General features: G+C 30.8%; 4 protein-coding genes across 8 annotated transcripts in view; 2 read left to right on the top strand and 2 right to left on the bottom strand.

The window, feature by feature from the left end:
- The window catches only part of sprt (PDZ domain-containing protein sprite), an 82314-nt gene extending 78186 nt beyond the window's left edge, over nucleotides 1-4128 (top strand). For all 3 annotated transcript variants that reach the window (XM_011069027.2, XM_087408394.1, XM_087408395.1), the window contains 3 exons: nucleotides 2031-2295; nucleotides 2911-3312; nucleotides 3580-4128. In XM_011069027.2, the coding sequence (XP_011067329.1) occupies nucleotides 2031-2295; nucleotides 2911-3312; nucleotides 3580-3984 (1072 nt within the window). In that variant the 3' untranslated portion in view covers nucleotides 3985-4128. The remainder of the gene's footprint in view (nucleotides 1-2030; nucleotides 2296-2910; nucleotides 3313-3579) is intronic.
- A 1618-nt stretch (nucleotides 4129-5746) lies between these two features.
- RfC4 (replication factor C subunit RfC4) lies at nucleotides 5747-7865 on the bottom strand. Its single transcript, XM_011069018.2, has 6 exons — nucleotides 7614-7865; nucleotides 6801-7068; nucleotides 6475-6723; nucleotides 6195-6404; nucleotides 5994-6107; nucleotides 5747-5902 (listed from the first exon to the last, which is right to left on the bottom strand). The coding sequence occupies exons 1-6, from the start codon at nucleotides 7736-7738 to the stop codon at nucleotides 5801-5803; spliced, it is 1068 nt and encodes a 355-aa protein (XP_011067320.1). The 5' UTR covers nucleotides 7739-7865; the 3' UTR covers nucleotides 5747-5800.
- Nucleotides 7864-10766, bottom strand: LOC105153892 (glucose-fructose oxidoreductase domain-containing protein 1). Of its 2 annotated transcripts, XM_011069022.2 has the most exons (3): nucleotides 10623-10766; nucleotides 9660-10315; nucleotides 7864-9009 (listed from the first exon to the last, which is right to left on the bottom strand). In XM_011069022.2, the coding sequence occupies exons 2-3, from the start codon at nucleotides 10144-10146 to the stop codon at nucleotides 8336-8338; spliced, it is 1161 nt and encodes a 386-aa protein (XP_011067324.1). In that variant the 5' UTR covers nucleotides 10147-10315; nucleotides 10623-10766; the 3' UTR covers nucleotides 7864-8335. The 2 variants fall into 2 exon arrangements, with proteins under 2 accessions (XP_011067324.1, XP_011067323.1); XM_011069021.2 differs by lacking the exon at nucleotides 10623-10766 and having other exon boundaries at nucleotides 9660-10450.
- Nucleotides 10767-11029: 263 nt separating this feature from the next.
- Nucleotides 11030-16756, top strand: Cds (CDP-diacylglycerol synthase). 2 transcript variants are annotated; one of them, XM_011069024.2, is made up of 11 exons: nucleotides 11030-11308; nucleotides 13358-13482; nucleotides 13571-13667; nucleotides 13811-13987; nucleotides 14409-14611; nucleotides 15246-15402; nucleotides 15463-15615; nucleotides 15685-15816; nucleotides 16028-16162; nucleotides 16297-16366; nucleotides 16604-16756. In XM_011069024.2, the coding sequence occupies exons 1-11, from the start codon at nucleotides 11228-11230 to the stop codon at nucleotides 16609-16611; spliced, it is 1338 nt and encodes a 445-aa protein (XP_011067326.1). In that variant the 5' UTR covers nucleotides 11030-11227; the 3' UTR covers nucleotides 16612-16756. The 2 variants fall into 2 exon arrangements, with proteins under 2 accessions (XP_011067326.1, XP_011067325.1); XM_011069023.2 differs by having other exon boundaries at nucleotides 16297-16756.
- Nucleotides 16757-19861: the final 3105 nt, after the last annotated feature.

Here is a 19861-nt window from a genome sequence, read left to right as displayed (position 1 = left end):
ACTGTTTCGTTTTACTGCTCTCGGAAATGTTACAACACACGGATAAGGATACTCTACCGCATTTCTATGGAGAGAGAGGGTCGTGCAAGTAACTACGAGAGTTGGGATAAACCGTTCCATTTCGCGCGTTCTTTAATCATCTAACAAGAGAGGAAAAAGGCCTGTTTCTGCCGACGTCAATTATATCATTCTTCTAGTTTACGCTTTGGAACAATACGTCGCTTCCCGATAATTCATGAAGCCGCATAACACTTTCGTGATTCAAAAGTTTTCAAATTACATTAGCGAACGGAAACAATTTGTGATCTTGCCATGTTGATACTTTCTGTAGAAATTATCGTTCGAATTCGACCGAATATTCTGAAAGGAACCCTCTAAATTCTTTGGAATGAAATCTCACTCTAAAGAGTGAAAATCAAGTCAATCTTGAAAAAAAGACTCAATTTTTAATCTTTAAGAGTGAGAATTCGTTCTTTGTAGAATGAGATTTACTTTAAAAATTTCAGAGAAATCTCTTTTTCAAGACTGGCTCAATTTTCATTCTTTACAGTTAGATTCCACTTCAAAGAATGTAGAAAGTTGAAAAAATCGAAATTCAGGGAAATCTATTAATTCGAGCACACAGGCCCTGTTAGTTACGGAATGGGTAAAGGAAGAGTGTCGGGAAATCATAGTGTTTGTGTATGACGGTATGGTAGTACTACGTAACGTGGCTATCGGGGAAGAACAATGCGGCAATCTTGACATTCGGTTCCCAACGGGTCGCTGTAGCGTGAAGCGGTACCGGAAGTTCGCCGTGTGCCCCCGTTAATTGCACTCGCGACTTCACATGACCCCACCTTCTACTTCTACTATTTTCCACCAGTATATACCCGCTCAAGGGAATTCATTGTACGATCAGCGGTATTCTGGCGTATTACCCGCCTACATCGGTCGTTCAAAAATCGCGTAAATTAATGAGCGTTAAATTTTTCGGTTCAAGGCGTTTGATTTGAGAGACGTATTTTCGAGTGAGCTTGTATATATACAAGCTTGTATGAACCATATTTAATTGTCTAATATAAGATCAATTCGGTGGAATGTATAAATTAATACTATTAGCATATAAATTTTGGCTATTTAAAATTATTGGACAAATTTTTTAAATATATTCCTCAACGTGAAGTCGATTTTTCTTCAGCAAATATTCGGTTTCACCAATAATTCAATTTTTCTTTTTAAAATATTCTTTTTCTATTGTCTGTTAATTTTTGATGTTAAATATCCTGACGATTAGTAACAAGGATTAAATTCTACTAAAATCAAGCTCTTATAAATGAAGAATAGGATTCTTTTAATATCAAAGTTAATTTTTAGCTCAAATCTTACTTCTCATGGAATAACTGAAGATAACATGTGTATTTTGCTTTGCATAGTCTTTTTCCAGTTCCCACACATTCCTATTTGGTATGCGTCATTAAATTCTAGTCCTGTGCATAATTTCGCTTTATAATTTAATTACATAGAATATAAAATAATAATATCAGATTTCATAGTAATTGTTAACCCAATGAGTTAAACTTTAGTATAAAATTATGTGTATGTTACATTAATGTGTATATATCCTAAATAAATAATTCAAATGTTTTCTGTACTACATATAAAATTACAAATAAAATTCTGTTTTGAATTCTAAAATGAATTATAGGTCATGTAATGATTCAGACAGTTCACAACAGAATTTAAAACGTAATTTTATCTATAACTTTATGTCACATTTTAATTTATGTATAATAATTTTAATTTTATTTTAATTATATTTTAATTATAATTTTAATTATATTTTAATTATATACATTATATTATATTTTAAATAATTATATATTTTCTTATTTAGCAGTATACTTGTACTTCAAATTATTTCGCGACGCATTAAATAAATAAAATCTTATTGTTAGATTCTTAGAATTATAGATAATCTAAAATAAGTCCGAGATTTAAATAGAACACGTGCACAGTCGTGCACGACTTATTGGTCAATATTCTTTTAGGATCTTAGAAGTAAATGGAAAACTTGTGGTAGGAGCAGGCAGGAGCGATCTGGCACGTCTTTTAGCCGTCGCTCCCGACGCCGCACAAATAGTGGTCCTTCGAAAGGGAGAATCCCTTGCAGCGTTGCGTACCCTGCGTTCTGATAATCTCAGGCTGACGCATAGAATCGGGTACCTCGAGGAACAGGTCAGAGATCTTTTGGCGCCGAGCAGAACCGAAGTTCCCACTGAAGATCCACCGCCAAGTCGTCAGGAACATGTGCAGGTAACGCTGGCACATTCGGGATTGAGATAAATCAACATACCTTGTCTCTTCCAGAGAAGCATTTGAATTGACAGATTCGTTCAGTCGCGTTTCGATCGATTTCAAAATTCTAATTCTATTACATAAATATATTTATTTATAAATGGTTATTTAAAAAAATTTATATCAAAAGCAACTTCGTAAAAACAGCATAGAAGAATATAAATAAATAATATCAAGCCATATATTGTATTTAGTGCATCATAATAAAGCAATAATACTAATTGATGGTTGATGTCTTGATAAAAATTTCTTTTAGCAATATTAAAATAGTTGATATCTTTATGTAAAAATTTATGTATATTTTATCATAATATATATTTAAATTTTATCATAATATATATTTTATCATAATATATATTTAAATTTTAAATATTTGATAATGAAGATTTCTCATTAAGAAGTTCTTACTATTAGAAGATAACATTTAAACGAAGCAGCAAAGAATAGAATTGAAAGAATATAATTGAAAGAAATGACTTATTGTGCTATTGGATTTTTATTTAATTAGGTTTTCGCAATCGATTGAAATTGATATTGATTTGGAAATTCAATTTTGTCCAATTTATGTCGTAGGTTTTTCAGAAGGGGCCTCAAGTGACGGCACTTGTGGCGAATCTACCTGGTCTTAATGTGAGAAGTTGCACGGAACTGCGGCAGAGTCTGCCGACCGTCCGAAGTAGACATAGCGATCAGTCCAGGCGCCTGACGGATTCGAGGAACCAGCGCGAGTTCGACTTTTCGTCCGATGGGGTAGCGAACGGTCATCACAAGTCCCGGAACCGACAAAAACATCAAGGACTCCAGTTGGCCAGGTCAACAGCCAGTCTCGATTGCAAACAGTCGCCGATGCAGGTGCAGCGTCGAAGATCACCGCGTGTCGAGTCTGCAATGGAACATTTGCACAAAAATCGCAAGAGTGGCTCGCAATTACAATCCCTGGAGTTTGATTCCGAACCTACTTATTATCGTTTGCAGGTACTTATATCGCTTACATAATCGCAGCATACAAATGAGAAATTGCTGAAACTAAGTAGTTATTATTTTATAATGAGTAGACAAAATAAAACAAATTAATCAAAAAGTACGAGTACTTTACAATATATATTATAATTTAGTATACTATATTTTATACTTAACAACAATAAATAATGTTTAATACTTTACAAAGTATACTATACTTACCTGCTTCACCAAACTTTATTTGCCTATACGGTATACCTATGTCTCTCATTCCGTATTTAGGATTCCCAGTCTCGCACGTCGGAGAATTCAGAAATATCGGCGGTGTACAATTCCCAAGAGGCGAAGACTCGTCCTGCGCCACCGAAGAAACCATTGCGGCTCTCCCTGCATCGTGCAGCAAGTCTTCAGTCCGTAGAAAGCGCACCGCCAGTCGCGTCACAGCATGATATAGCGCGAAAGCCGACGAAGAGAAACCACCGAGGTGATCCACCTATAGAAAAGACTGCATTGCGACCTGAGATGAACGGGAACGGGAACGTGAACTCTCAAGAGTCTCACGCCGGTCCACCGCAGCCACCCCCAAGGACGCCCTCCAGGGCAGAATCATGTCAAAGCGCCCTGCGATGGCCCTCTCCTAAGCCAAGAGCGCACTTAACGTCCGTGCCAATGGAGAAATGGTGTTGAACCTCTTGGGAATTTACGGACGTTTCTCGGATGAAGAGAATAAAAGAAAGAAAAAAGAGAAAACAGAGAAATAAACAGAAACAGTTTCCGAGATAACTAGAAATTTTGAAAGCATAATAGCAAATTGCGAAAAAAAAAACGAAAGTAATGTTGATATTATTAATAAATAGAGAAACGATGTATGAAAGTTTTATCTAATAGATTCTTAAGACATTCAATTTGGAATTGATTACGTTACACACTGACAATGCGTTAAAGATAGAATTCAATGCGCCTGCTTTATCAATTCAATGACTAACGCATTCTACATTAATTAGTTCTAAGTGTATAGTATAAAATATATTTTTAGTATAATAATTATGGTATATCATATCAGGAATGCAAGGATAGAATTTAAGATCAATGTTTATAACGAAGTTTATCTTAGTTTGTTTCTTTCTATAAAATCTTACACGCTCATTTCCTAAAACGAGATATTTATCTCGCTCGAGAAAATGATAAAAATATAAGACTGATAAATTGCATAAATTATTGGATAGAACATAACTTTGAATGAAGATAAATGTAAAAAATCGGAGATCTCCAATATAATACTTTATACTTTAAATATATATAATACATACTTTCATTTTCACTTCTATTCTATTAATTGATGAAAAAACAACAATATTTTTTCAAGGTCCTTTAAGAGATTATGTTCTTTGATTTTCAGTTTTTAGATGGAAGTCCTTGAAATTAATATCTACAATATTTCTTTTTTAATTAAAGTAATAAATAGCCAATCAATATTTTTTGTTAATACATTTCTTTATCTCTTTATAACGCAAAAAATATAATAAATTATTAAATAACAGATATAATTATGGTCTTCCAGCTGTCTGTCGCTGGTTGTATATTTTTTATATGTGATCAACGACTATGTGGCAGATTATTTGCTTTCGCAATCTCTTACAAAAATGACTAAATAAGATAAATTTTGTCAAATCGAAGATTGAGAAAACAAATAGAAATAAAGAGTATGGCACGTATTTCAATTATCACGTATCGTCTTCTGTTTCAATTTCCAGTATAAAAAAATCCTTTGCGTGATTCATTATATTACGTATTATTTTCCTTAACGCAAGGATCATGAATGCATTTATATATTTGCAAACCGGGCAATAAGTGCATAAATCTATTGTGATTATTTAATAATTTATTACCCGGTTTTGTAATTAAATACATTTTGTAATAAAAGACATATGTAATATTTTCTAATGCAATTCTACGTGTAAAAATGATACATAAATTCTATATATATATATATATATATATATATATATTGCAATTTCGTAAAATTAATTAATGTTATTTGTTAATTAAATATTTTTACTACATAGTTAAGTGTATAAATGTACAAAGTTATGATGATTTATCTTTGAAATAATCAAGAGAAAAAATTTTGAGTACAATATATTTCACAATGTGTATTGAAAAATACTTGCCTCGTAACATAACATTACGTTATAAAGGCAAAAATTAATTAATATTGCATAGAAATAAAATTTTCTTTCTTAAATTTGCTAGTCTTATCGTCACTTTTAACGAACTGCGCATTAACATGTTGAACATATACAACAATATTTAGACTTACGAACTGTATCGTGCGTTTATACTTTAATATCGCAAATAAACAGATTTTCTAGAAAAATAATTTTGTCGAGGTTTTTCCAAACCCGACAGAATATTAAAAGATTCATAAATTTAAAAAATACATAAGAAAAAATATAGAAAATATATTTATTAAAGGATAATAAGGTAGAATCATTTTACATAATTATTTCGACGAACATGCGCGACAAAGTCTTGCCACCAGAGCGTGTAACTGTAATAAACTGTTAATACCTTCTACTATTCCCATATGTGTTATTCCAATTTCCTGCAAATATTAAAAATATTTATAAAGTATATAAAAATGAATATAATATTGTACGTCAACATAAATTAAAGCTGTAGCATGCAATTTTTACCTTCACAAATTTCAATTTTAATCTCTCATCTATAGTATGATTTTTACAAACTTTAAATACATTACTAATTATGTCTTCCGCAGAATAACCCATTTTCCAGAAATGATCCATTACCTATAATAAGTATAACTTGTAGATTTGATAATATATGTATATCTGAATAAGCACATATATTATTATCTTTAAACACTTATATTTTACCGAGCATGCTTTAGAAACATCTCCCTTTATGCAATCATCCAACATATCTTTGACAATCAAAGGATGAGGCTCATCACAGACTTTAAATACATTTTCTGCATTTACATGATTAAATCCATTGTATGTAGATTGCAGATTATTTAGAGCTTGTCTCATGTCACCTTGAGCTGTAAATATTATTGCTTCCATGCCGTCATCTGTATAAGAAACCTGCAAAACAGTAAGACATAAGTAATTTTGTAAGTCAAGTTAGAATTTCCATTTGTATTATTTTAATTACATTCTCTTTTTCGCAGACTTCAAGAACTTTGGCTAAGACTTCAGCATCCGTTAACTTTCCATATCTTAACATAGCGCATCTTGATTGTATAGGTTCAATAATCTCCTCTGTATTGTTGCATGCTAGAGCAAATCTAGTTGTGTGGCTGTAAATTTCCATTGTTCGGCGTAACGCTTGTTGCGCACCATCAGTCATACTGTCAGCCTCATCTAAAATAATGATTTTATGTTTTCCTTTTGGAAGATTCACCTGCAAGTTAAAACAATCATATTCAAAATTTCTAAAAATTAAAAAAAAACTCCAGTATCTTATACAGTTATCTTTACCTTTTTCTGAGCAAACATTTTTATTTTATTTCTAACTACATCTATTCCTCTCTCATTCGAAGCATTTAGTTCAAGTACAGCTTCTTTGAATGCTGGTCCCAATAAGATACGAGCCAAACATAAAATCGTAGTAGTTTTGCCTACTCCAGGTGGACCGGCGATGATAATATTCGGAGTATTTCCATGCTGAGCAAAAACAGATAATCTTGATACAGTATCCTCGTTGCCAACAATATCAGAAAAGACCTGAGGCCGATATTTCTCAATCCTAAATGAAAACAATTAATAATAACATTCTCATATTTAAATAATTAATAATATTGTTATATTTATAACTACTGATATTATAAATATTACTAATATTATAATTGATAATATTCTTATGTTTATATCATTCATAGTATAACAGCTGAAGGAATCTTCATGCAACTAATCAATACTGCTATCTATATAAAATATTAAATCTATTCTTTTTTTTTAGCTGAACTTGTATAATTCATCTTCTCCTTTTTTTCTTCAAAGATAAAAAGAAAAGATAAACCATACAAGAAGTTTAGCTAAAAAGAACAGATCTATTATTATGCTTTCAATGTCCAAACATATAAACCAAATATCAATTATAAACTAAATACCAATTCAAAATGAATTAGAATATTCTTTTAGAGTTTAATTATGTTTTTCAAACATCTCTATTCAGATTTAAATATGCTACTTTATTTAAAATTGCAAGATCTAGGAAGACAAAAGATAACCTCAATAACACGGCAATCGAAGGCTAGAAATGAAATATTCCATTACAGATATAAAACGTACCACGGTAAATTTGCAGATTTGCCATCTTTCTCCTTGATTTTCACGTTACTGTTGCTTGTGGACGGTAAAATCTCACAATCAGTCTCCATGGGTTCATCTTCGTCGACAATACCGTCACCTGCCATCTTCGAATTCACACTGACTACGCGGGAAATACTAAGATAGTTACAATCATGGAGTAAGAAAACATAGACAGAAGGAATGCAATATTTCAGACAGATGATTTACACAAATGTCAAACATAAATGAATTTATGATTAGATGATTAAAATACAAATATTTATTACTAATCAGACATATACAGTGTTATCAGACATAAAAAAATAAAGATGTTATAGTTAAAATATTTTGCACTATGTAATTTTTATTTTTCTATAACATCTTTAATTTTTCATCTTTACATTATACATTTATAAATCAATATACCTTATTTCTTTAAGCACAACCAGTATTTATAAATATAAATATTTTTATACATAGGTATATATGTATATGTATGTACAATAGAGATAAATTAATTATACATTAATGTTTTTCTGTGCAAAAAGATTACATAAGTAATCACAAATTAATTAAATGATAGAAAAATAAAAATTGATGATAGCTACCTTAATTATTTCTCGCAATTAACGTATCAGTACAATTTTTACGTCTATCGGATATATATTATAGCAGTATAGCACAGTTTCATAAGCAATGAAAAGCTTTTGCAAAGCAGACTCTTATATCGAGATGGCTGTAGCTCTGACAGCAGCGCTCAGCAAAGGATTCGGATCCGGCTCTTCTGTCAGAATGTTAACTTTCGCCCATCCACGTTGTTTGTTACTTTGTCGCAGCGCATCAATAACCGCTTGCACATATAGACCATCTTCGAACGTAGAAGCGGAAAACACTGGTTCTTTAATCCATCCTCTTTTATCCTCCACAGATTGAAAGGCTTCTCTTAGCGCCGCAATCATCTTCCTAAGTCCTTTGATGTAAGGCCTGGGTATAGAGTCCGCAATCGGTAAGGATATTCCTTGCAAGTCATCCGTGTCACGATACAGGATTTCCTCTTGTTCACCACGGCATCCATATAAATCTCCACCTCGAACAATCAGATGATTCCCACCTCCGCATATCAGCACCTCTTGGGAGAGCTGACCTTGCAAATGATTGCTTAGAGTAGCCGTTACCAAGGTACCACCACTCAACTCCATTTGAAAGCTACAGAAATCTGGTGACGTGACGTGCCTGATCCCATTAATATACTTGGTTGTTTGGGTAAATGTTCTCACAACAGCATGCACCTTCGAAGCTCGTTGACCCATCAAATGAAAAATCAAATCTATAACATGACTGCCCACCAATGCTAAGATTCCTCCACCCATTGTGTCATCACATAACCAATCATATCCTAAAATAATTAACAAATTAAATTGCAATTTAAATACTAATCAAATATTTTTATGCAAATTCTTTAATTAATTATACAAAATATAAGAATTATATTTTTCGAATTTCTCCATTATATATATATATATATATATATATATATATATATATATATATATACACATATATACATAAAAGAAAATATTTTAAATAAAAAAACAATAATTTTTATTATTTTTAAAATATTTTTTGTTTCTAATTTTCTTTAAAATTTTTAACGATTTTAAAATCTTTATATCATTCTTTTACTTCAAAAGAAGTCACGAAAAATTAACTTTTTCAGGAAAGTTTTTTTTAACAAAATTTCTTTAACAAAAAATTATTGATTAATCAAATAATATCAGTAAAAAGAGAGATATACTCTTAGAAACACAAGCAAATGTCATTTTTGTTATTTTATATCCTTTAAAAATTATCCATTTTGAGTTGTGACAATTGTTTTGACATCCTATAAAATTATAATAAATATAAAACAATTCAATCAAAGTGAAATAACATCGGAATATCATCAACAGTTCATATTTATCTTCATCAGCCAAAATGATTAAATTAAAAATGAAATAATTTCTTATATTAAGTATGTAAAAATGCATTTGATTTCTCTGTGTTTACCATTGTGCAATAAACTACCCATGTGTACTCGGACTTCTATGACTGTTACAGGTCCACCCAAATATCCATCTTCCAATACTTTCTTCATGTGTACGAAGGCTGGCAAAAATCTTAGGCTGTGATTGACTATACTGATCAGCGAAGGATAATACTGTGCGGCTCGTACCATCTTCAAGGCTTCACTTTGGCTTAGACCTGCAGGCTTATCACATACGACATGTTTTCCTATGCCTAGAGCTTTGACAGCGATTTGGGAATGCAAGCTCGGCGAACACATTATGAAGATCAGGTCCACGTCCTTCCTCAGAAGAACATCATCTATGCGGCTTGTATGAAACGGTATTTGGAGATCGTTTGCTACCTCCGAAACCTCCGCCAGTGTACGACCCCATATAGCCTCGATTCTGAAGCCCTTTTCTCTCAGAAAGGGTATAATAATCCTGACGATGCTACCTGTGCCAAACACCCCAATGCCGGGTAACGTCATCCTGAACGTGTAAAAACACGTTCGCTCCTTTCCCTTTAATTCTCCACTTAAACTTAACCTATGACGCGACGACAGCAGTCTTCACTCTTATTCTTAGCAATGAATAAGAGTGTCCCGTAGTTTATTTTCAGTTTTGCTTGATATTTAGTCACGCTTCTTCATTTTCGAACTTTGGAATTCAAATGTAGGTCACGTATTAGCGAATTTGTTTACGACAGCAGTGGTGAATCATGGCGAATGAAGATTCATGAAACCATATACAATGAACATTATGAACACAAATAAACAAACATTTAAGGCTGATACATATGTCAAATTAAAGTCTGTTCTTTTTTTAACAAGTTATTTACTTACTTTTATTTTTTTATAAATATCAAATACATAATAAAGTGTAAATGTTATTTCTTTATTACAAGACAAATGATACAGATTTTGCATCTTAAAAATCATATATATTATATTGTAAATCAAAATACCTTGTAATGCTTGTTTCTACCAATGTAGATTATAACTTTCATCAACTTACTCGTCATCATTTTCTATTTTTTCTAAGAATTGAAAAAAGTGAACTGAGATTAAAACTAATAATCTATAAACTCAGACACCGATAAGGACAAATAAAATTAATCTGCATTGCTGGAAACGTTAATCGAGTAAAAAAAAAAAACCTTTTCACGTGATCATATTTCAAACGCTTCCTGCGATAACAAAACAAATCTATGTACGTTCGTACGTCGATGACTATTATCATTGATTAACCGAGGTGTCCCGAACTCGTCCGAGCTGAATTTCCCTTCCTTCCCGTCACCGCGGTGAGCGACGAGTCTTTTATCCACTACATTCCCTCCGTAATCTGCTGTTCGCCTCGCACAAGCGGCACAAGTGCGACGCGACGCGACGCGACGTGATGCGATATGTGATTTGATGTGACGCGCGCTTGTCACGTCCGCTCCCGCACTCGTCTGACTCCTTAAAATATGTAAATACTCGATCGCGTGCGCGCGTTCACGTATATCAACGTTCTCGAGAATTCACGTCTCCGTCGCGTTCGCGTGGATTTCACCTCGGCGATCGCGGAGCGATGTCGGAGGTGCGCAAGAGAACGACCGTCGGCGACGCGACATCGTCGGCAGCGGCGTCGCGAGACGTCAGCGACGATCAGGTAAAAAAAAAACTCAGAAAATTTCTTTCCTTCCTCTCTTTCTTTCTCCCTCGCTCGCTCGCTTTCTTTTCTATTATGCCACGCTTTCCGGAAGATATTTTCCGGTATGCATCCGTATTCCGTGTCAATGTTTATGCTATCGACGACTATCGATCTGCGCCGTTGGCGCATAACGAACAGTTATTTGTTGATGCGACGTATTTGACAGCTACCAATACATCGCGCGCGCTTATTCGACGCCGTGCGTCGCGATGCCTCACGTATACGCGTCATATGATATGAGTGCTTTCCATTTATACCTTCTCTACCGATATAGATTAACTTTAATCTCGATTTAAACAATTACTTTTTACCTTCTTCTAATTCTCTACCAATATAGATTAACTCTTTAATCTCGGTTCAACTTTAATTGCTTTTTATCTCTTTCTAGTTCTAAGAATTAGAGAAGGATAAAGAGTAAATTAAACCAAGATTAAAGTTAATCTACATTGGTAGAAATGAACGTTGCGTTTGTTTATTAATACAGATTAATTTTAATTATGGTTTAATTAATTATTTTTTATCTTTTTCTAGTTCTAAGAATTAGAGAAAGATAAGGAATAAATTAAACCAAGATTAAAGTTAATTTACATTAGTAAAAAAAAACATTGATAAAAAGTGACACAAGTTGACACAAATGTCAACTCATTTTTATCTTTCTTAGCATTTCATTTCAATAACAAGGACAGAATTATGATTTACATCATGGACAGAACATGATGCTTGTATTGACTTGTGACACCAAATAAAAAACACCTCATACAACATGAAATTATTCTTTTTATGTCTACTTCTAAATTTCTATCAATGTAGATTAACTTGAATCTTGATTTAATTTATATTTTGTATTCATTATTCTAGTGTTAATAATTAAAAAAAAACGAGAAGTAAATTAAACCGCGATTAAAGTTAATCTATGTGATAGAAATGGATCTTATTATAGCAGAACTTCTTATATGATTTATCTTTTCTTTTTTTTTCTTCAATGCCGAAAGAAATGAGAAGAAATGAACTGTGCGAGCTCAGCTAAAAAAATAAATCCAAGTACGTAAACGCGTGATATTTATTCATTCGCACATAACACATAGCACTTTCATTAATTCTCTTAGGAGGGTTGAGGATTGGGGGGACTGTTTTGGAGTAGATCAGCCGAGAAGCGAGAGATCCGGGTTGTCATGGGTTAAACGAAGCGGGAGATAATCGCGACGCGATGATTTCTCCGTTAAAGAGCGAAGTCGAGCTTTGAATCTTATGAGGCTCACAAGATTGGAGAGGATCTCTCATCTCTTGAGGGATGAAGAAAATGAGAGAAACCTTTAATCTTTTGCATGTCTGCTTGTCACAATCACATTCCTTTGTCCCTCTTTCATGCCTGATCCCGCGACATTGTGACATTTATCCAATGTTTTTTTAATTATAAAATGTGCCTCGCGTGTCCTCGACGCATTTTAATTGTTACGAATATTTAATTTCCACGATCATATCCTATTCTTTCATTCTGTTTTTTTTCTATTCTTTTTTTTATTCTTCGTTTCCAATCTGAATTTTTTTGGCACAAGCGAAATTTTACTCTCAAATTTCTTTGGAATAAAGGAGGACGAAGTCCAATCTCCCCTCTCCTCTAAAAATTGTATGTTTGATACTATTTATATTTACACAATATTACACAATATAAGATGACGAAATGATTTTTTTAGTAATGTATTAATTTAAATTTAAATATTTGCCTATCACTGACCGTATTGCATAACTAATTGCCACTCATTATATTATTATATTTTTTTTTATTTAATAATGTAATAGAGATATTGAAAAATATAACCCTGAGTTTTTCCATATTTTTTGGAAGCTTTTGAAATCAATAGAAAATTTTGTACTGAATGAAATAAATAAAAATATGATTGCAGACAGAGGGTTAAATAAGTATTTTTTGATCAAATTTTTAATAAAATAAAAAATTGTTTTTTACATTCAGTAAATTTATACTAATAGTTTTTTTTTTTTTCTCAGAAAGAAGATGTTGAATCCGAAGATGATGCGAAATTGGAGGTAGAGGAATTAGCAAAGGCTTTACCTCAAGGAACTGATCATACCCCACATATTTTAAGTTCCGTTCTCTCCGGTCTTCCAGATCGGTAAAATATTCATATTAAATATTCTTTATACAATAATTTTATCGTAATTTTATATGAATTTTTCGAACTTTTCATTGTGGTTTCTTAGCTGGCGAAATTGGATAATTAGAACTATTTTCACTTGGTTTATGATAGCTGGGTTTTGTCTCATTATTTATGGGGGTCCATTGGCGTTGATGATTACAGTAAGTTTCCATCAAAATATTCATACCATTCGTTAATATAATATTTTTATGTGTATATATATATATATATATATATATATATATATATATATATATATGTGTGTGTGTAAAAGATTAATATATATGTTTATTTCTTTTTATAGACGTTAATTGTACAAGTGAAATGCTTTGAAGAAATCATTAATATCGGATATGCTGTATATAGGATCCATGGTTTACCATGGTTCAGATCTTTGTCATGGTATTTTTTGATAACCTCGAATTACTTTTTCTATGGAGAAAATTTAATGGACTACTTTGCGGTGGTGATTAATCGAACAGTAAGTATTACTCTTCCAATCCGAATCGCATAGAATCATGAAATTTATTTTTAAAAAATATTGATTCTCACAAAGAGTCGTGTAATTTCTAAAAGTTACATGGTGGTATAAAATTTTGTTGTTATTATTCTACTTAATTGTGATGTTTTCAGAAAGAGAAAAGACCATTTCTAAAATGCATCTATATATCATCAATAGCATTAGTTTAAATCAATAAGCCTTGACAAGCCTTATCTCAATACTTTTGTTAAGGCTTCATCATTCTGTGTGAGGCTTCTTTATTAAAGATATTTTATGTAGATACAATAGAGAATGGAGAAAATAATAAGAACAATATTAAGAATATGTTAAATTAGTGCGAACATTATACACAGGTAACGTGTGTAATGTAAGTAATAACTACAACTTTTATTGTCCTTAGGGATATCTACGTGTGCTCGTTACATACCATCGATTTATCTCATTCTGTCTTTACATTGTTGGCTTCGTATGGTTTGTACTCTCACTCGTGAAAAAATATTATATGAAGCAGTTCTCCCTATTTGCTTGGACGCACGTCGCGTTACTTATTGTTGTAACACAGAGTTATCTTATCATCCAGAATATATTCGAAGGATTGATATGGTATGTATTGGATTGGCAAGGAAGTAATTGCGTTTTTTTAGCTCAAAGTTGTATATACAATATATCTTCGTCAATAATGAATGAAATTTATAATAAATTTTAAAAAAAGTTTTAAAGCTTGAAATCTCTACTTTTACCACATTTTTTAAGTTTAGAGTTTGGTAATTTTTACATATCAGAAACTACGAGCTGAAAAAGACGGAAAATTTTCTTCTTATTTTGTGGGTTTGTGCCCAAAACAAATTTGAGAAAATTTTCGATTACCTATCGTGAAAACTTAATGCTTTTCCTATAAAATCATTTTTTAAAAATATTCCTACGATTTTTGGTTACTGAGTTATCGCGGATTAAATAAAAGGATCATTTTAACTTTAATTGCTCATAACTCTGTTAAAAATTGTCGTATCGCAATTTAAAAAAGAAATTCTTAAAGCTGGAATTTGACTTTATCAAGATATATATCAAGATTTATATTGGTTGGTAAGAAAATAATTGTGGTTTTTATTGATAGAAATCTTTTAAAAAAACGCAATTATTTTCTTGTCAACCCAATATATTATCTATCAAAACTATTACTATGCTATATATAAGTTAAATATCTATTTATTCTATTATTTATGTCGATTGTCTTCAGGTTCATCGTACCTGTCAGTATGATTGTCATAAACGATGTAATGGCATATATGTTTGGTTTCTTTTTTGGACGAACACCATTAATAAAATTGTCCCCGAAGAAGACTTGGGAGGGCTTTATTGGTGGTGGTATTTCGACTGTCATACTTGGATTACTGGTAATTAAAAAAATGAAAATAATATAATTATCATGTGCTAATGTAATACTGTTGTTGTAGATGTCCTACATCATGTGTCAGTACCGCTATTTCGTTTGTCCTATTGAGTACAGCGAAGCTCTAGGAAGAATGACTATGGATTGCGAACCGTCAAGTTTATTCCAACCACAAGAGTATACATTGCCAAGCAGTCTTCAAGTGATATCAAGAATGGTAACCCTTATATATGGAATGTTTTAATCATACAAGAATGAATGCTCAATGATTTTTTAATATGTGCAGTTAAATGGAAAATCTACCTTGACGATATATCCATTTATTTTACATTCGCTATCGCTGTCAATATTCAGTTCTGTAATTGGTCCGTTTGGAGGATTCTTTGCTAGCGGATTCAAACGAGCGTTTAAGATTAAGGTAATTGAGCATTACGTTAATTGGCTTGTAAATTAGTATTAGGTGTTGGAATTAATTCGTAGCGTTTTTTAATGAAAGAATGTTATTTATTTCACATGAGCATTAAAAAATACATTAATGAAAGTACTTCCCATCACTTGTAAAACGCTACGAATTAATTCCAACATCTAATATATTAAAAAATTATCGTTTTCTTCTACTTTTTTTGCAGGACTTCGGTGATATAATTCCTGGTCATGGTGGAATAATGGATAGATTTGATTGTCAATATTTAATGGCAACATTCGTGAATGTCTATATTTCTTCATTTATCCATACTGCATCGCCTCAAAAGCTGTTACAGCAGGTAAATTAAATAAATAAAATTGTTTACTTAGTATAAGTTTTAGTAATATTAATTTTTTCTTTGTATTATAAATTATAATACGACAAGAAATAAGTAAGTATAATTCTTTAAAACATATATATCTTTCAATTTAGGTTTATAGCTTGAAGCCAGAGCAACAATTGCAACTTTTCCAAACACTAAGAGATTCGTTGGAAAATAGGGGTATGCTAAATTAAGTTTTTAAATACAATTAATTTTTTTAAGTTAAAAATGTATTTAATGGCAAAACCACTGCAGGGATGATTTTACCGATTTAAAAAAAATACTAGGAAAGATTCCTTTGAACATCTTTTCTAATATTTTATATGATGTTATACACAGATGACAATGCAATCAGTATCGAATATATATAATTATAATTATTTGTTAAACTGTGACGAATTATTTTGTAATTTTTAGGCATATAAGGGGTTATATCATAACTGTGATAGGACTGTCTAATTGAAAATTAACGTGGCCAGAGATGAGATAGTATTTTTTCTCATTTTATTTTGTATTTTATTTTATTTTTTATTAAAAATAAAGATGGTGAATTTTGATATATTCGAAAAAGAGAGTCTTCTTTAACATATTTAATCCTTTATGCATTTCATATTAAGAATTCGTCCTTTATGCATTTCATATTAAGAATTCATTTATTTATATATACAAACTATAATGCACGTTATGAATATTGAAATAAAATTGTAGTATGTTATACACTGTGATTAACTCTGGCCTAAGAGTAATCAGTTGGGTAGATCTATCATAATTTTAACTATTTTCGTGCATTCCACATTAGATAGTCAAATTTCTGTCAGATGCAATAGTTTATATTAAACTACAGCATTGCTAAAAATATAAGATATTTTCGTCTAAAAAAGGATTAACCAAAGACAGTTGTATCATGAAGATCTTGTGTTATACATAGCAGCATTTATTGCAAAATTTCCTCCATTTTTTAAAAACACCTGTTTATTGTTTTCGATTAGATATACACAATACAGACCAAGAGAACCAAATAATATTTTTTATGTAATATATTCTATTTAAACGAGATATTTTTATTTATAATATGCAGATCTCAATAGTTTCTATTTGTAATCACGTTGTAATTGCATTTAAAATCCTATACAATAGAAACGAATCTCGTTTGTAGATATGCATTTGTTCTTTTATGTAAAATTGTTATAAAAATGTTAATTCTATAAGTAATCTTTGTTTCAATGAAAGGCATCCTTTTTATTAAATGATGATTTTATTATGTTTATATTTGCTATGTATAAAGAAAAATATCCTATTAACATAATTGTATGTTACGTACACATAGTGTCGTTAATGTTGTTGAGTAAAACGGTTCTACTTAGGAGTTTAGCATTATGCTTTCTTCTTTTTATGTCGGATATATCATATTCGTTTAGCGATAGTAAAATAAAAGATTAGTCATTATCTCTAGATTATATTCTAATCAAGTTATTTGTATTTATATTTTATACGATTATCATTATTTTTATTATCACTGAGATATACGCGAGTACCTAAAAACTTCAAGCGGAAAATGTTGAATAATGTTGAATAAACAGTCTGTTTCTTGAAAATTTTTAACAATCGTGTAGTTGAATATTACTTTCAATCACGTGTAAAGGTTCAAATTATTTTTAAAACCGAATTCTCAAAAAGTCTTGAAAATTCCTGAAAGTTTTATATATCTGGAAGATTTAAAAAATATCTAAAACATGTTGAACAATTCTTAAAAATAAAATTGTTATCTATATATAAAATAAGAGTGGATGGAAGTAATAATATAAAGTATTTTATAAAAGAAAAAAATATATTTTCATGTTCGTAACTTTCAAGAACCTTTTGGTTTTTGTACGAGAAATAATTTGAGCTATATTACAAGTGATTCGATATGTATCTCGAGTCCATTAGTGTTGGCTATCGCATTTAAATAAAAATCTCAAAATTTTCCTACCGTATAAATGTATATAAAAGTACCCGCATATTTCGTACAAAACAATTGTGTGCAAAATCTTGCCAAAACTTACAAAAACTTACTATTATACATTTGTAAGAAACCGCTTGTCATTCGTGAATCGTGTAATACGGCAAAAATTATTTAGCTATTGCAACCGTGATTGTAGTACTTATATTATATCCATAATGCTAAACTTCAAAACATTACGATATATGTATGTATATATATATATATATTTTATATATATATATATATATATATATATATATATATATATATAGAGCACATAGCGAAACAAAAAGATTATATAAAATTATTTAGACAAAATCGATCTCCATTTATTAATCATCATTTCTACTAGTTGAAAAGGAGGGAAAGAGAATTAATAAATGGAAATGGAATTGTGTCTATCATGTTCGTATTAGTGGTACAATTCTGTGGTGTAATATAATTGATAAAAATATGGTCAGGCTATCAAAATTAATATCTAATTTGCCTTGCCATTATATGGAAACATCTATTATTGACGCTAATTGAGAAGTAATATTAAGAATGAATTCTTTTTTACATATTAATTGAAAATTATTTTATTGTGCTCCCAATTAGTTCCGATACTGTCCGTAATTGTGCCAATCATGCTTGATAAGTATATTTTTACGTTTATTACGTATATTGAATTGATGTGGCACAATCAAAACTAGCTTTCTGTGATTAGATGAACATAAATTATATGTAATATGAACAATATATGTTACATATGCTAAAATATGCTCAAATCTGAATATTGTTAATATCTTGAAATAGCTATTGTCGAACGAACTGGCTTAATTCAATAGATCTGCAATCATTTCTATCAGTTCATACAATCGATTCATCTTCATCGCTCCGTGATTTGATTTTAGTTTTAGTATTGCTATATTATTGCCTGACGATAAATATTACAGTGTCGATTCTTTTATTCTTCGTTCGCTACACCAAAGCTATTTCAATTAAGGTTTCGAGCATATTTTACGAAGAAAACATATCTCAGATGGCAAGATGCTAGCAGTTTGATGGCACATTGGCAACAAATAACACTTTGCAAGCTTAGGATCAGTTAACAGAGTTTACTGACATCTCTGGCAAAAGATTGGTGACAAAGCATGTCAGCAAGCTTTGTCTTATTTCTGGTAGTAGTTTGCAGACATCATATTACAGATTCTTTGTGAAATTGTTGTCTTTTGTCAACAGAAATTGATAACGTCCTCTGTTCAAAATCTGCTTCTGCAACCTTGGCTATCTGGGTATAACTGGGTATCTAATTAAAAACATTGTGTTTCCTTTTTATTTTTAAACGTTTATGAAATGTTTCTATAGCGAAAACTTATGAGGCATTAGTGTTAACCAGAGAAATATAATGACAGATGAATGGATCAAATATATATATACTATATGTATATTTATTTAATAGAAAATATAAAAGAAAGGATATATATATATATATATATATATATGTAAATGTATAGATGGAAATTATTTAAACAAATATGTTACAAATTACAATTTTAGAGTTAAAAGATAATTTAAGTTTTAATATATGATGATATATTTATGTAGTGATAAAAAATAAAATCCTGAAAGATTAATGCTGTTATAATAAAACATGAATGTTTTATTATACTTTCACTGCTTTACCGTTCCGCTATTATAGAATTATTTTA

This window comes from Acromyrmex echinatior, chromosome 8, assembly GCF_024713525.1.
Source record: "Acromyrmex echinatior isolate Ae372 chromosome 8, ASM2471352v2, whole genome shotgun sequence".
NCBI lineage: Eukaryota > Metazoa > Arthropoda > Insecta > Hymenoptera > Formicidae > Acromyrmex > Acromyrmex echinatior.
The sequence above is the reverse complement of the archived record's forward strand: the minus strand, read 5'-3'. Positions and strand labels throughout refer to the sequence as shown.

What these genes read in the sequence shown, in the direction of transcription:
- RfC4 (XM_011069018.2), bottom strand. Translation starts at nt 7,738, where the DNA reads ATGGCAGGTGACGGTATTGTCGACGAAGATGAACCCATGGAGACTGAT. An exon ending in AAATCTGCAAATTTACCGTG is followed by an intron (nt 7,069 to 7,613) that starts GTACGTTTTATA and finishes GTTTTCATTTAG; the next exon opens with GATTGAGAAATATCGGCCTC. An exon ending in TAAAATTGAAATTTGTGAAG is followed by an intron (nt 5,903 to 5,993) that starts GTAAAAATTGCA and finishes TAATATTTGCAG; the next exon opens with GAAATTGGAATAACACATAT.
- LOC105153892 (XM_011069022.2), bottom strand. Translation starts at nt 10,146, where the DNA reads ATGACGTTACCCGGCATTGGGGTGTTTGGCACAGGTAGCATCGTCAGG. An exon ending in GGGTAGTTTATTGCACAATG is followed by an intron (nt 9,010 to 9,659) that starts GTAAACACAGAG and finishes TAATTATTTTAG; the next exon opens with GATATGATTGGTTATGTGAT.
- Cds (XM_011069023.2), top strand. Translation starts at nt 11,228, where the DNA reads ATGTCGGAGGTGCGCAAGAGAACGACCGTCGGCGACGCGACATCGTCG. An exon ending in TTCAAGTGATATCAAGAATG is followed by an intron (nt 15,616 to 15,684) that starts GTAACCCTTATA and finishes TAATATGTGCAG; the next exon opens with TTAAATGGAAAATCTACCTT. An exon ending in CTCAAAAGCTGTTACAGCAG is followed by an intron (nt 16,163 to 16,296) that starts GTAAATTAAATA and finishes CTTTCAATTTAG; the next exon opens with GTTTATAGCTTGAAGCCAGA.